The 14,378-nt window shown below is 42.9% G+C and overlaps 1 protein-coding gene across 3 annotated transcripts in view; it reads right to left on the reverse strand.

The window, feature by feature from the left end:
* PRIM2 (DNA primase subunit 2) overlaps positions 1-14,378 on the reverse strand; it is a 218,895-nt gene that overhangs the window by 189,110 nt on the left and 15,407 nt on the right. The window contains exon 1 of one of the 3 annotated variants that reach the window (XM_084754860.1): positions 8,723-8,962. The exons of the other annotated variants lie outside the window; for them this stretch is intronic. Within the exon in view, the coding sequence (XP_084610986.1) occupies positions 8,723-8,818 (96 nt within the window). The 5' untranslated portion in view covers positions 8,819-8,962. Of the gene's footprint in view, positions 1-8,722; positions 8,963-14,378 lie in introns of those variants that run through there. 3 annotated transcript variants of the gene reach the window in all.

Consider the following 14,378-nt stretch of genomic DNA (forward strand, 5'->3'; position numbering starts at 1 on the left):
GCCGATAGAGGCTGGACTTAACAATGATGTGGGGAAGAGGAACCAGTGCACCGGTCCCAGTGACATAGGGGGCTGAGGACAATCTCTTGAGGCCAGGAGTTTGTTTGGGTAGCCTTCTGTTGCTGTGTAAAGCACCTAACCAAAAGCAACTTGGGAGGAAAGGGTCTTTTTGGCTTACGGCTGGCTGTCCTTATCAAGGGAGCAAGGGGAAGGGGCTCAAGGCAGGAAGAGGCAGAAACTGAAGCAGGGACCCAGGGGATGCTGTTTACTGCCTTGCTTGCTCAGCCTGCTTTCTTTTTTTTTTTTTTTAAGATTTATTTTTTTTCATTATGTATACAGTGTTCTGCCTGTATGTACATCTGCAGACCAGAAGAGGGCACCAGATCTCATTATAGATGATTGTGAGCCACCATGTAGTTGCTGGGAATTGAACTCTGGACCTTTGGAAGAGCAGCCAGTGCTCTTAACCTCTGAGCCATCTCTCCAGCCCAATTCAGCCTGCTTCTTATACAGGCCAGGATCATATGGCCAGAGCGACACCACCCACAGTGGGACAGGCTTTCCCACTAAGTATTAAGCTCCCACAGTCTTGCCTATAGACAGTCTGATGAAGGCCTTTTCTCCAGTGAGGTTCCTCTTCCCAGGTACGTGTAGATTCACGTAGAGTTGACAAACACTAACCAGCACAAGCAGGGAAAGCAGCTCATTCAGGATATGGGGAGCAATGCCAATAAACACATTTCACACAGTAAGTAAGAAAATAAAACAATTTTTAAAATTAGCCCAAAAAGAGGTCTCAAGATACAGTTCAGTGGTGGACTGTGTACCTAGTATGTACGGAGATCCTAAGTCCAACCTCCAACTCCTCACCACTGGGGAGGAAAAAAATCTACAAATCACGATAACAAAAAATCAAAATTTCATTAAGAGTAGAGTAAACAAAACAGACTAGGGAAGCATCAAACTGGAAGGTAACAGTTCTGTAGCTCAGCAGATAACCACTGCTAAGAAGAAGAAAGAAGAAAGTGAGGTATAAAAACTAAGAAGATCTATAACACATCTGCTTGGCATCCCAGACAGCCAAAAGAATGGGGCCTTTAATACAATGACGGCAGAGAAGTTCCCAAGCTCTAGACAAGACACCATCTATATATTTAAGAACCCTAGTGAAATCTAAGCAGGACAAATAGAAAAGAATTCTCAGCTGGCACAGTGGCGCTCACCTATAATCCCAGGACTTAGGGAGGCAGAGGCAGGCTGGAGAAGAATTCTTCTTCCTTTGTAGACCAGGCTGGCCTCGAACTCAGAGACCCACCTGCCTCTGCCTCCCAAATGCTGGTATTAAGGGTGTGTGCTACCAAGGCCCAGCTCCATTTACATTCTTTACTAAATCTCCTGCCTCCACATTCGTACCCACACGTTTTTTTCTGTTTGGGAAATATTATTTAACTACAACAAGTCAAGTTGAGAGACTTGCAATATCATAATTCATTTTACTCCATTTTTTCCCATAGTTTAGTATGAACTACTCACAAACCCTCTCACAATCCAGCGTTACAGGTGATAGGCAAGAAGTGCTTTAAGTGAAGCAGAGCACGCTTCACACAACACTTGGAGTTGATTCTCACAGATTTACTAGTAAACTCAGGGAAGCAAGTCCTTGAAATGTGTTACTGTTTCTTTAAGTCCAAACTATTTACTGCACGTTCTCAGTCAGCTGGCAGGACGCCTGCTTCTCTCCAGTGTTCCGTTACTGAGCTTCCGATTTTCTTCTTTATGACGCTCCCTTATGTTATCTTCTGCAATAACCTTTCAGTGTACAATTAAAAACCTTCCAAACTCAATCTTCTTTGAGGCTCCAACTGGCAAATGTTTTCCCAAAAACACAGAGAAAGTAATTTTCTTTCCCCGTTTTTCACAATGCAGCCCAGTAGACAACTGTTCAACTGCACTTGAGTTTGTCCTTACATAAGAGAGGCGCTTGGTCATTTCCAGTGTTTTGGACAAGTGACAGCCAAACCCTGATTAATGAAAACCATGATGACAGCTGAAGTCCTCCAAGTCCACCAGCTATCAGGACACTAAAGAGCATCACTTCTCTAAGCAAGGGAGGAAAGGTGGCAAGTGTCATCAGCTGAGATCACTATCGCTGCCATATTGACTTCAGAAAATCAGTCTGCTATTGTTTTCTCTTGCAGACTCTAATGAATCAAATCTGTAGATTAATTTTAACAAGTTAGGAATTATTAAATTTACATGTCCACTGTATTCAAATTCAAATGTGTGAACACTAGCTTTGCCTTGAAGCTGGGCAAAGGGAGAGAGTATTTACTCTAGGAGCAGTCCACATGCGCACACCGGCACTAAACACTGGAAAGCACTTCCTACTGTGCTGACCAAACTCAGCACTTCAATACTCACACAATTATCCCAACATTCCAAGGTGATGGATGGCATGCGATCTGTCAGAATTCTACCCACTTTCTGCCAGTGTGAGGCAACATTCCAGATCAACCCAACCACAGAAATGCCTTTTCTTTTTTCATAACTCACAGACTAGACCAAACATTCTGGCACCAAGTTATCTTGCCGTTTCCTAAAATTAGTATTTTCACAGTCTCCCACGCTGCATATGCATGATTATGTGAACTTTCTGTAACATGCAGCATCTCATGGACTCAGCAGGACTAATATAAAATAGCCTGTTTATATAAGCAGAAGAGAAGGAGCAAGTGGCAAGCCCTCGCTCATGTGCACAGCCGCACATACAAACATGACCAGCCCTGGACTGCAGCAATCCCAGGCTTTGTGCTGAGTCACTGGAACGCTGCTTCCTCTCCTTTCCTGAGCGAGTGTGAGTCTTAAACACAATGGAGTCTCCCAAAGCTGGGGCTAGGTGTCTGAAACAGTCATGCCTAGAGCAAGGCTTCCTGAGTGAGGACTTGGCCGCTTTCCGCACTGGCCATGGCTGCAATGGGCCTTGCAGTGAGAATAAAGCCCATCAGAGCCACTGTGTTGTGTTCAAAATAGCAAGGATAGTTGCGAAAGATAATGCTGAATAGCAACTCCACTCGAAGCAGCCAACTAAAAGGGAAGGGTCTAAGGGCCACCTAACAGCCACCTAGCCCAATCTGACGGCTCTCATCAATTTAAAACCTACCATGAAATTAACATTCTCTTTAAATTTCATTTTATTCTTTTTAATTATATGTGCCTGTGTGTGGTTGCCCACAGAGGTTAAAAGGATACCCCCAGGTCCCCAGAACTAGAGTTACAGGCAGTTATGAGCTCCTAATTTGAACCTCCCAACATGGAGACAGAACTCAGGTCCTCTACGAGGGCAATATGAGCTATTACCCACCAAGCCATCTGTCCAGCCCAAAATGAGCATTCTTAACCATACCTACCGAAAGCCCTGCGATGTGCCTCACACACATTACACTTCACGGTCCACAACAGCCTCCTCTGCTTGGCTAGACCCTGTCCTGAACTACGTTACATCCCTAATTACATTCTGTCAACGCCCAAGTGCTTTATTGACACTTAAAATAAGATTCAAATACAAAAGGCTGTGAAGCCATCGGAACAGAGCTCCAGGTTTCAGGTCCTCTTACTCCAAAGGTGACAGGAAGAACTGTGCACTGCCCACGTTAGTCCTCTGCCTTGCTCTTTTTATCGGGGGCACCTCAGCCTTGAGTCTGGAGCATATGGTCTAATTCTAATGTGAGCCCCCACGTCAGCTAACATTCCTGTAACTCCTCGGTATCTTCTTCTGGTCCTGTGCTACTCCACCTTCCATGTCCCAAAAACCACAAAATGAAAGAGCAAATACTGAACGAATGAATTCTAAATCAAGTATGACACTGTTGTAATCTTGACACTGATTGCTTTCTAATGGTTCCAATCACTGTTCCTTATCTATACATCCCAGGCTATACATGTTAGTTTTGATAAAAAGAAAAGTAGGAAATACTATACGTATTTTACAGAAATAAAAGCACCTTGAAGAAAAGAAAATCTTTTGTGCTTTTGAGACAGGGTCCTACTATATAGTCCAGGCTGCCATTGACCCCACCATATAGTGAATGCCAGCCTTGACTTGCAGCTCCCATGCCTCACTCTCCCCGAGGGATAGGACTAAAGAAGACTCTTAACGCTCTCCACAAAGATCATTAAAACCCAAAGGAGACGCAGCTTAAGGAATCCTGAAGGTGAGCAGCAGACTCAAGTGGCTATGTGAGTGTTTGCATCCACCTAGAACTCTGCTGTCCTTAAGCAAAGTGTCACAAGAACTGCCACAGTGCCTGCCAATATAGGAGGGCCACTTGCTCCGCCTCCTAGACAGAGGAAAAGGGTTTGGTTTTATATATGCATTTTCAGTTCTTCAACAAAAAACTATCCCCACAGATTTTCTATATAACTTTAGTGGTCTTTGTCTCATGAACAAAATCTCATCTCAAGAGCTAGTGGAAAGCAGTAAATGCTGAAAATCTTTTTTCTATTATTTATTTATTTATTTATTATTTATACAGTATTCTGCCTGCATGTGTGCCAGCATGCCAGAAGAAAGCAGCAAATCTTATTATAGATGGTTGTGAGCCACGATGTGGTTGCTGGGAACTGAACTCAGGACCTTCGGAAGGCCACACCAGAATGTAGGTCTGTATGGCGTGGTATCTCTAATACCTTAGAATTGCTTTTATCCATTCATCTATCTCTCTTTCTATTTAAGAAAGTATTTTAAATGCCCCCAGAAGCATCTGCATGATGCCCTTAATATATTAGGTATTTACCATGTCCTAAGTGACCTGTACTTAGCAAGCAGAAGGAACAATCCACAGTCTAGGCTGTAAAATACGCACATTATATTTTGGAAAGTTCTCAAGGATGAAGACCACCACAGAAAAACATAACCTTATCACCACAAACCTGATATGTTACACCTGCCACCCCAGTGTCCTCCAACAGAAAAAGCTGTCTTTGGAAGTAAAGATGACCTCAAAAAGATTCTCAAACCCCAAGCAAATCTTCTTCAGAATGAAAAGGTCACAAACTTCTCCTATTGCTTTTATTTTATGTTACATGTATAGGTGCCTTGCCTGCATGTTTGTCTATGCATCACATTCGTGCCTGGTGCCTCAAGAGGACAGAAGAAGGCATCAGATGCCCCAGGAACTTGAGTTACAGATGGATGTGACCTGCCATGTGGGTGCTGGGAACTGAACCTGGGCACTCCAGAAGAGCAGCCAGGGCTCTTAACCACTGAACTATCTCTCCACCCTCTTCAACTAATTCTTTCTAAGCAGCCTTTCATACCAATTTTCTAGAAGGTAAAAGTATTTGTCAGCAAAATGTCTGGCCCCTCCCCTAAGGGTTACCTTCTCCACTCACCCAATTATTGGAATTTTAACTATCACACCAACAGTCTTGAGTAACAAATATTTCCTTATATTTCATAATACCTTTCCAAATCATAGAAGGGTTATTTGGGCACACTCTGGATGCAATGTTTTCTTTTCAACTCAAAGTTAAGAAAGTTGAAGTCCTACTTTAGCTGTCAATTTCAATTATAATATTGCATAACAAACTCACTCAAAATTTAATAGTGTAAAATAACAATAATAACAGCATAATAAACACTTAAAAGCCAAATAGTTTCTAGAAAGCTAACATAATCTATATTCTGTTCTGGGTAACAGTTGTTATCATCCTCCTCTGACCTTGACGAGTGCACAAACACACACACATACTGACCTGAAAGGAGCTAATTCATTTACTTACCCCTTCATTAAACCAGCATATATTAACTACTTCCTATAGGTTGGACATCGTGTTTGATAACAGGTAAGACAGAAGGTTCATACTCTGAAAAGACAGAACTCACTGCCAGGATGGCGTTGACACTCAGGTATAAGAGCATTGATAGGAGCAGTACAGAATACCTAATTCAAGGATACATTTCTAGGACAATCTTGGAGAAGTGTCTTGAAGGAAAATCTATGCAATATTAAGGCCTGACTTAATGAGTCAGAACCAGGTGAAGCAGACAGAAGAGTCTTTAAGATCAAAGAAGCAAAACATTTTCAAAATTAACAGCGTTCACATAGACTTGAAAGGAATGGTGATTAAGAAATCAGATGAGTGGGGCTGGAGGAATGGCTCAGTAGGTAAGAATGTGCATTGTTGTACACACATGAGGACCTGCAATGGGATCCTGGTACCCACACCAAAACATCTGGGTATGGCCCTGTAACCCTGTGAGCACCTGTAACCCCAGCACTATTGGGTGGGGGGTGATGGGGACTGCCTGGCTTCCTGTCACCAGCCTAGCTCAAGGTTCAGTAAGAGGTCCTATCTCACGGAGTTATAGATAGAGCAGGACACTCAACACTCTCCTCAGCCTCCACAAGTGTGCAAGCACACACACACATACTGGACTGTACAGGGGCTACACTCACTTCAGAGTGAATGATGGGCTGAGTGAGAAATCATGATAGCCCAAATGGCAAGAGCAGCAATGAAGCTGAATGGAGGTGGACAGACTCTAACAGGCATGTAGGCACAGAGCTAACAGCTGGATGACGAATCTGCCAGAGCGGAACATTGTGCCTCCTTAATCCTAGCCCACTGTAACCTGTTTATATCCTAAGAAAGCAGCTCGCTTTAAATGAACCTCCCTCTGTACCCTAAAAGCCCACTTTTTAAGTGCTCATCATCAAATGGAGGAAATACAGACAGTAGCAGGAAATGGACAGTAGGAAGAGGTAGTTATAAACCCCACCTGAGGCCATGTGACCAGCTCCAAAAATGACGGTTGTAATTGACATTGGTGTTTCTGTTCCATTTGTTAACACACACACATGCACACAGCACACACCACAAAAAGAAGTGCTCATGATGAAGGTCCTCCAGCTATCCAACATTAATGTAGCACTCAGCCACATATATCCTTAACCACCTTGCACACACTACATGTGAAGAACAGGAGCTGAAATAAAACACCACTGTAAGACTGAAGGATTTCAAATTCGATTAGCTATATTTCCTCAAGTTCTTGAACTTGGAATACAGATGTAGCACATAGAAATGATTCAAGTGCACACTGAATTCTATCCAATGTTACACACACACACACACACACACACGCCACTCTTACACAAATCTTATGCATAAGCTGGAAGAATGAAAACAACAGTTCATGACTAACAGCTTGTTGTGAGCGTTCTGAGTAGCAGACACTGCTCTGATGCTTTGCAGCTGTGTTGTGGCCTTTGCACTGATAGCTAATGTCACTGTATCCTCTGACTTACACATAAGCAAACAAAGCAGGGAGGAGGAACACCTGATAGACAGCAGTGGCGCCCAGCCCTAGGAGCATTAAGCCTGGAGAGCACTCGCAATCCTCCTGCCTCCCTGGCACTGGCCCGCTGACCTCTGCTTCCTGCCACCTCTTAGCTGTGTAAGTAGAGACAGCCTGGAATACGTGTGTGCTGCATTCCTCCTTTTCTATGCATAAACCTTTGCTTCTGTGTGCTCTTCTGCCTTATAACAGGAAGGAAACCTAGGGGGAAAAGATCAGAGCCCGACAGTTCTAACAAGGGTGAGACCAGGAAAATCTAACAAAATCCAAGAAGCTCAATAAGCTCAAGGAAGGAAGGATGGAGGGAGGGAGGGAAGGAAGGAAGGAAGGAAGGAAGGAAGGAAGGAAGGAAGGAAGGAAAGTCCAACTCTTACATTTTGATACTTTGCTTTGTTCTGGTTTTTGACTGGGTCATATATGTATCCCATCTGGCCTCAAACTGATGATGTAGCATACACTGGCTTTGGACTTCCGGCCCTTCCAGTCCTCCCAGCTCCACCTCCCTATCCTTACTAGGACTGCAGATGCGCGTGCAGCAACAACCGGTTTATGAGGTGCTTGGGAAGCAACCTGGGCTTCAGGCGTGCCAGGCAAGCCCTCTACACCCCCAGTCTGACTAGTGAAAACTTCAGTGTTTTACCCGGAAGCCTTTGGTGCCGAGCACTTGTGAGTTACCCTGCAAGGCCTTGACTCAGAACTAGCACACAGGTAACGACTGGCATGTGCGATTCTTTAAGTTAATGTCTTAATTAGTTTGACAAGTTGATTTTAAATAATGAAAGTCATCTCTGAAAGGTCCACTTAGATAATCAGCATCTGTCTCTAATCAAACTGAGATGATTAACAAATTAAGCCTTTTAATCAGTATTTTACATAATTTAGTAAAATGCCTTAGTTTTAAAAAGGTGAAACAGTATTCACCAGTTAGAATTCCTGTAAATCTTGCTTAATTATCTCCTTTAAACTGTGTTAATTATCTAATTTTACAGCATATCCAGTAAAAACAAAGAAATATAATTTAAGTTAATTTTCACTTCTTGAAATCCAGCATTTTACAAAAGTTAGGATGGTTTTGTCCACCTGGGCAAATTAATCAAAAATTCTAAAGAAAAAAGATTCAGCTTTTTGTTTGTTTGTTTAATCAACTGTCCAGAGTCAACTCCAAGCACAATCAAATCAATTAACACTCTTAGAGAAAGGGAAAAGGCAGGAAGGGCAGGGGTCAGGGAAGGAGGAAGGGCAGGAAGAGGAAGAAGAGCAGAGGGAGGGAAGGAAGAAGGGCAGGAGGAGGAAGAAAGGCAGGGGGCGGAGAGGGGTGAGGAAACAAGGAGGGGGAAGAATGAGGAGCTTCTGCCCACACACCTGAGCAGGATCAAAGCTGGAGCCTGTGGTAAGGCGCTTCCATCCCACCACCGCACAGGAAGAAGAAAGCAGGGCCAGGAACAGCCCAGCTGCCATCCACAGCCAGCTGACTGACAGGGGCAGCTAAATAGACAAGCTAAAGGAAAGCCAGGCCAGAGAGAGCTAGATATGAATGCTCTGCTTTCTAAACCCGAAGTCTAGGGTACAACACTCATCGTGAAGAACCTGCATCCACAGCCCAAGCTCTGGTGCCCACTGATAACCAAACACTTCCAAAACTGTGGTAAGCACTTACTCTAGTGGCAACGGTGTTAAGAAAGTTTCCGAGTGCATGTAAAGTTCAGCCTGTTCACTGACTGGAAAAACTCTAAGGACTGCTGAGAATTTTAATATTTAACCCAAGCCTCAATGAGACAAGGAATTCACTTGCATTTGGAGCAACTATGGCTCTGATGGGACATGACACTTATTCTACTCATCTGAAAACACTGAAGTTTCTTAACTCTTAAGATATCATCAGGATGAACAAAATGCAAGTGTAAAACGTTCAAATTGAGTTACACATATGCTGAACGTTTCATGTAATTCACTTCTTAATAACCTTCTAACCATTTTCTGCTGAAAGAGAAGAAACACACACACACACACCTCTGCAAAGCATGAACTTTCTTTCATTATTTCTCTTCTATACTGAGTGGATCGCTGATAACCACAGTACTTTGGCTCCCCCAAATGACACTTCTAGAGCACAATAGTCCTGTCAGCCAAGAAAGAAATGCATGCTAAAGCCAAGTGGGTTCCCTGCAGCCCATCTTCTTGGGAAAAAACATCTGTCAGAATATATTCAATTTTATTATCATCACCTCTCATTTACCCCACTCTCAGCCTCCCCAAATAAGAACATTTCATTTTCAATCAAGAACTTTCCTCTAAGCTCCAAAAAGTGAAGGGATTTATAAGAAACAGAAAAAACAAAGAGGAACTACTGAGCCAAAGTCTGCATCAAGAGGGGTTTAAAAGCCAGAAGGTAGTCAAATGGTAGGCAAAGCATTGCATGTGCTCCCTAATATACACCCTAGATTTAGAATTAACTACATAAACACACACACACACACACACACACACACACACACACACACACACACACGACGTAAGTGGAGAAAAGGGACTCTAAGGGAGGGTAATGGGGGTCTAGTCAACAGGAAGGAGGGAGACTGGGGAGGAGAGTTCTAGAAGTGAGGATAAATATGACATGTATGTAAGAAATACCATAATGAAACTCATTCTTTTATATACTAACTAGAATATTTAAAAGGAAGGCTTATATAAAAACACCCAAAAGTAATATACACATTTGTCGAACAATTTGGTGCTAAGATTAGAACTGGCCAATTTTCAGAAACCTGAAAGTCTAACTGGATGTATAGAAGTGTTGCTGCTAATAAGATCTCTTCTCTAACTTTACTTTTGTTCTGTTATGTTTGGTACAGAGTGTCTCTATGTAGCCCAGGATGGCCTAAAATTCACTATGTAGACCAGCTGCCTTGAACTCAGAGATCTACTTGTCTCTGCCTCCCAAGTGCTGCGATGAAAAAAGGCTAGACCTCCACACCCAGCACTACCACACGTGGCACTTTAGACATTCAACACCATTTCCAGAGTTAGAAGTCTTAGAATCAGTTCAGTGTGTATATCCATAATCCAAGAGCTTATTAAATAAGACAGTATGTACCATGTACTTGCCAAGGACTGTGCAATTCATGTAGATGGTTTCATTCAATTCCACAATAAAAAAGGCGCTAAAGTAGCTTAGTCGGGATCACAGGAGGCTGCAGGATTAACGCTTGCTCACATAGGAGTCCTTCAGAAATAGCATGCCTCCGCAGCACTCCGAGTCTCAACCGAGGCTGCTGTAGTTATCTGCATCACAGAGATTGGTGCCGTGGTGCTCCTCAAAAACCTTCAACAGTGCCCTCTGCCCTTCTGTCCTGCTAGCCTCATCCCCTATTCTTTTCCATAATTTAAAGACAAATTTCCTTGTCATAAAGCTGTGGGCAAGAACCAAGATTAACACTGGGACACAAAGTATTTCCTTAACTAAAATGAATATAGCACTACAATAAAATTAAATAAAACTCTAGGGAAGTAAAGATTTATGCTCTGAAATGAGACCTGGAACTGTGCACACAGCGCAGCAGAAAAGCCAGCCACTGTTGATGAACAATGCAGGGAAAAGGACCCGGCTTCAGAGGGTGAGCCTTCTCAGAGGATCTAGAGAGAGCCTAACTTAGCATCTCAGTCAGTAGATGCCCCCACCTCGGACCTGCCTACAGACACTCCAAATTTGTGGTGCTCTACTCCAAAAACAACATCCTCGGTGGTTTACAATGACTGGAGACCCCCCTCGGGCTCACTATCATCATCATCAACAACAACTGAAAGAGGGGAAACAGCTTTGTAAGAAGTCACCGCACACCATCTTTTTAAAGTTACAGTTACCTGGTTATTTGCTGCAGAGTGGAACATACCATGGTGCATGCATGAAGATACGAGGATCAGAAGACAATCTGCAGTTGTCTCCTTCCACTGTGTGACTCCCAGATATCAAACTCAGAGCATCAGACCTGTGGCAAGTGCCTTTACCCTCTGACCCATGTCACTGGCCAAAACCATTTCGAAATTCTTTTTATGATTATTATTCTTCAAAACGGGATATTTTATGTCAGAACCATGAACAGACAATTTAAGTTGGACAGTCTGGGGGTAGAGTTCAGTTGCTCAAGTGTTTGCCCAGCACTCATGAATCTCTGGGACCAGTGTCCAGCACTGTGTAAAACTGAGCATGGGGGAGTATGCCCGTAATCCCAGCACTTGGGAGAAGCAGGAGTTGAAGGTCATTCTCAGCTACATGGGGCGGATGACAAGAGACCTGTGACCCAGTGAAAGTATACAAAAGTGACAAGACCAGAAGCCTCACTCTGTGGGCGGCATGGTCCTAGGAGAAAGGCATCTTCCTTACGTGCACTGAGAAGATGTCTCTAAAGGGAACAGAAGGGCTGTCCTTCCAAAGGGCCTGAGAACACACAGCCGGTCTTGATACTTTCTCTCAAGGAAGTTGGCTCACCTACCTACCCCACATGGATTCTGGGACATGATGCACTCACCACAGCAAAGAGCTTTCACATGCTTATCAAGGAGAGCCTAAACAGTTACCGCTGTCGTCTTGCTTTGACTCTTCGACTAAGAGGGCCCTGTGTTCTAACAGGTACTAGAAGGATGGGACACTGGGAGCTAGAGTGAAGATTATATTCCACACGAAATAAACCTCATGATACAAACCCAACACATCTGGAATGTCGGCTTCTTTAGTATTACTCACTTACACAGTACAAATGAGAGTCACTGAGGACCTGCAAGGCCCGGGTGGTTCTCAGCTCTCATAGACGAAAGCTGACCATCTTCAAATGCTTTACCACTTACAATACAATGCTAGCTACCATCCCAAAGCAAAACAGAGCTAGTATTTCATGTTGATTTATCAAACACTGTTTGATACTCAGTTCAATAATTGGAAAAGGTATGGCTGGGGAGAAGTCGCCACATAACCATAAAACATCAAGGAAGACATGGGGAAATTCAGTTATAGAGCTATCTGGTGCTTTAGGCACTCCAGCATCCTGTCTCCTAAATGCCTAAAGTATGTGATAATACCACCTACCAAAAGTGCCATAAAATGTCTATACTCTGTATAGTCCAGAACCCCTGGAGTAGCCAACAAGCCATCCTAAAAAGCCCAATATGCGACAATCAGTAAGCTCCAATGTTAGAGAGAGTTTTGGGTGACTGTTCAGGGAGCAAACTGGCTCTATCATTTTTTTTCATTTTGGAAGCTGCTAACCTGTACTTCCTGCTTACTCAAATAATTAATATTATTCCTTCTCAAGTGTCTGATGGGTTAAAGACCAGGTAGTTTCAAAATTAAGCTTAGTTGCTTAGGGGTTAAGAAGATACTTTTTGGTCTAGATAGATATGTTTAGGTTGACAGATATGAGCTTTGATAGATATTGATTTAGGTTCAAAACTTTAGACTCACCAAGATAGAATAGATAATATTTCTTCAAGGTTGCCAAATATCTTTTGATTAGACATTATGTATGTAAGTCTTACCTGTTGGTTTTTGTAATTTTTCATAATTGTTCTTACTGTACATTAAAAAGAATGGCCTTTTTATTTAGACAGAAAAGGGGAATTGTTGGAGGTTGGTCTGATGTACTTTGATGCTAACTACTGCTTGCTATCTCTGTAACCAACCTTGCCTAAGAGCCTAACCTGTTTGATCAATAAAAGGCTATCACAGGGCTGGAGAGATGGCTCAGTGGTTAAGAGCACTGCCTGCTCTTCCAAAGGACCTGGGTTCAATTCCCAGCACCCACATGGCAGCTCACAACTGTCTGTAACTTCAAGATATGACACCTCTACACCAATGCATATAAATTAAAATTAAATAAAATATTTTTTAAAAGGCTATCACAGCTGGGCCTGGCAAATGGGATAGATATGGCTAAGATTCCCAGGCTTGGGGAAATAGAGAGAAGCTTGGAAAGAAGAAGAGAAACCGGAAGAGAAGAGAGGAGGCTCGCCGTCATACGGGTTAGGTGGAGGCGAAGCACATGGCCAGTGTGGATGGAGGATTTGGCCCAGCTGAAGAACATTAGGAAGTATTTGGTATCATGGATGGGAGGTAGCTTGATAGACATTATTATAAGCAGATGGGCATGGGATTGGGACAGGGATCCCATACCTGCCCCACTATGGGAGGTAGTCTATGGGATAAATATCTGCCCTGCCCCAGGTTAACTAAGGCTATTTCAAAATGTAACAGGTGTCTGTGTCTTGACTGATTGCTAGCAGGTTAGAAAACACTACTGTAATAATTACAGGCCTGATAATAAACATCATTAGGCCATACTGGTAAGTTAACTGCAACACTCCCTTGATAATCTCTCTGTTTCTTATGAGCTAAGAGGAAAATCTGTTCAAGTCCTTAACTGTTCAGTGCCTGATGAATTGAACGTAACTACTCCAAACTGGAGCACAAAGCTTGGTGCCTGGACTTCAGTTTACAATGATCTTTGACAATCCCATGAGTAAACCATGAGCCATGAACTGACACATCCAAAAATGTTCTTAAACAGGTAAGGAGGGGCTGAGGAGAGGGTGTTTGACACACAAACATTGAGATCTGATTCATATCCCTGGCATCCACATAAAAAAACTGGATGTGGACAGATGTCTGTCATGCGCAGGCCTGGGAGGCAGAGATAAAAAAGGATATGGGGGTGAGTCAGGAGGGTACCATAGGTTCAGTGAGAAACCTCGCTTCCAAAATAAAGTGAGAGCAAAAAATGGGGTATCCAAGTTCCGTCTATGACTTCCACATATGAGCACACCCATGCCCACACACAAATGAAACTGAATAACTAAGCTGTATGTTTCCTCAAGAGATTACAGGATGGGAAACTACTTGTGGCATATTTAATATACTTAGGTTCTAATTCACATAAGAATTGTTAGTTAAAAGAAAGCATTTTGGCAAAATTATAGTCAATGCTTTAATTTCCAACATTAGTGAAAGTCTCTAATCTCACACCTGTGT

The sequence above is a fragment of the Acomys minous genome (genome assembly GCF_964271855.1).
Source record: "Acomys minous genome assembly, chromosome: 13".
Lineage (NCBI taxonomy): Eukaryota > Metazoa > Chordata > Mammalia > Rodentia > Muridae > Acomys > Acomys minous.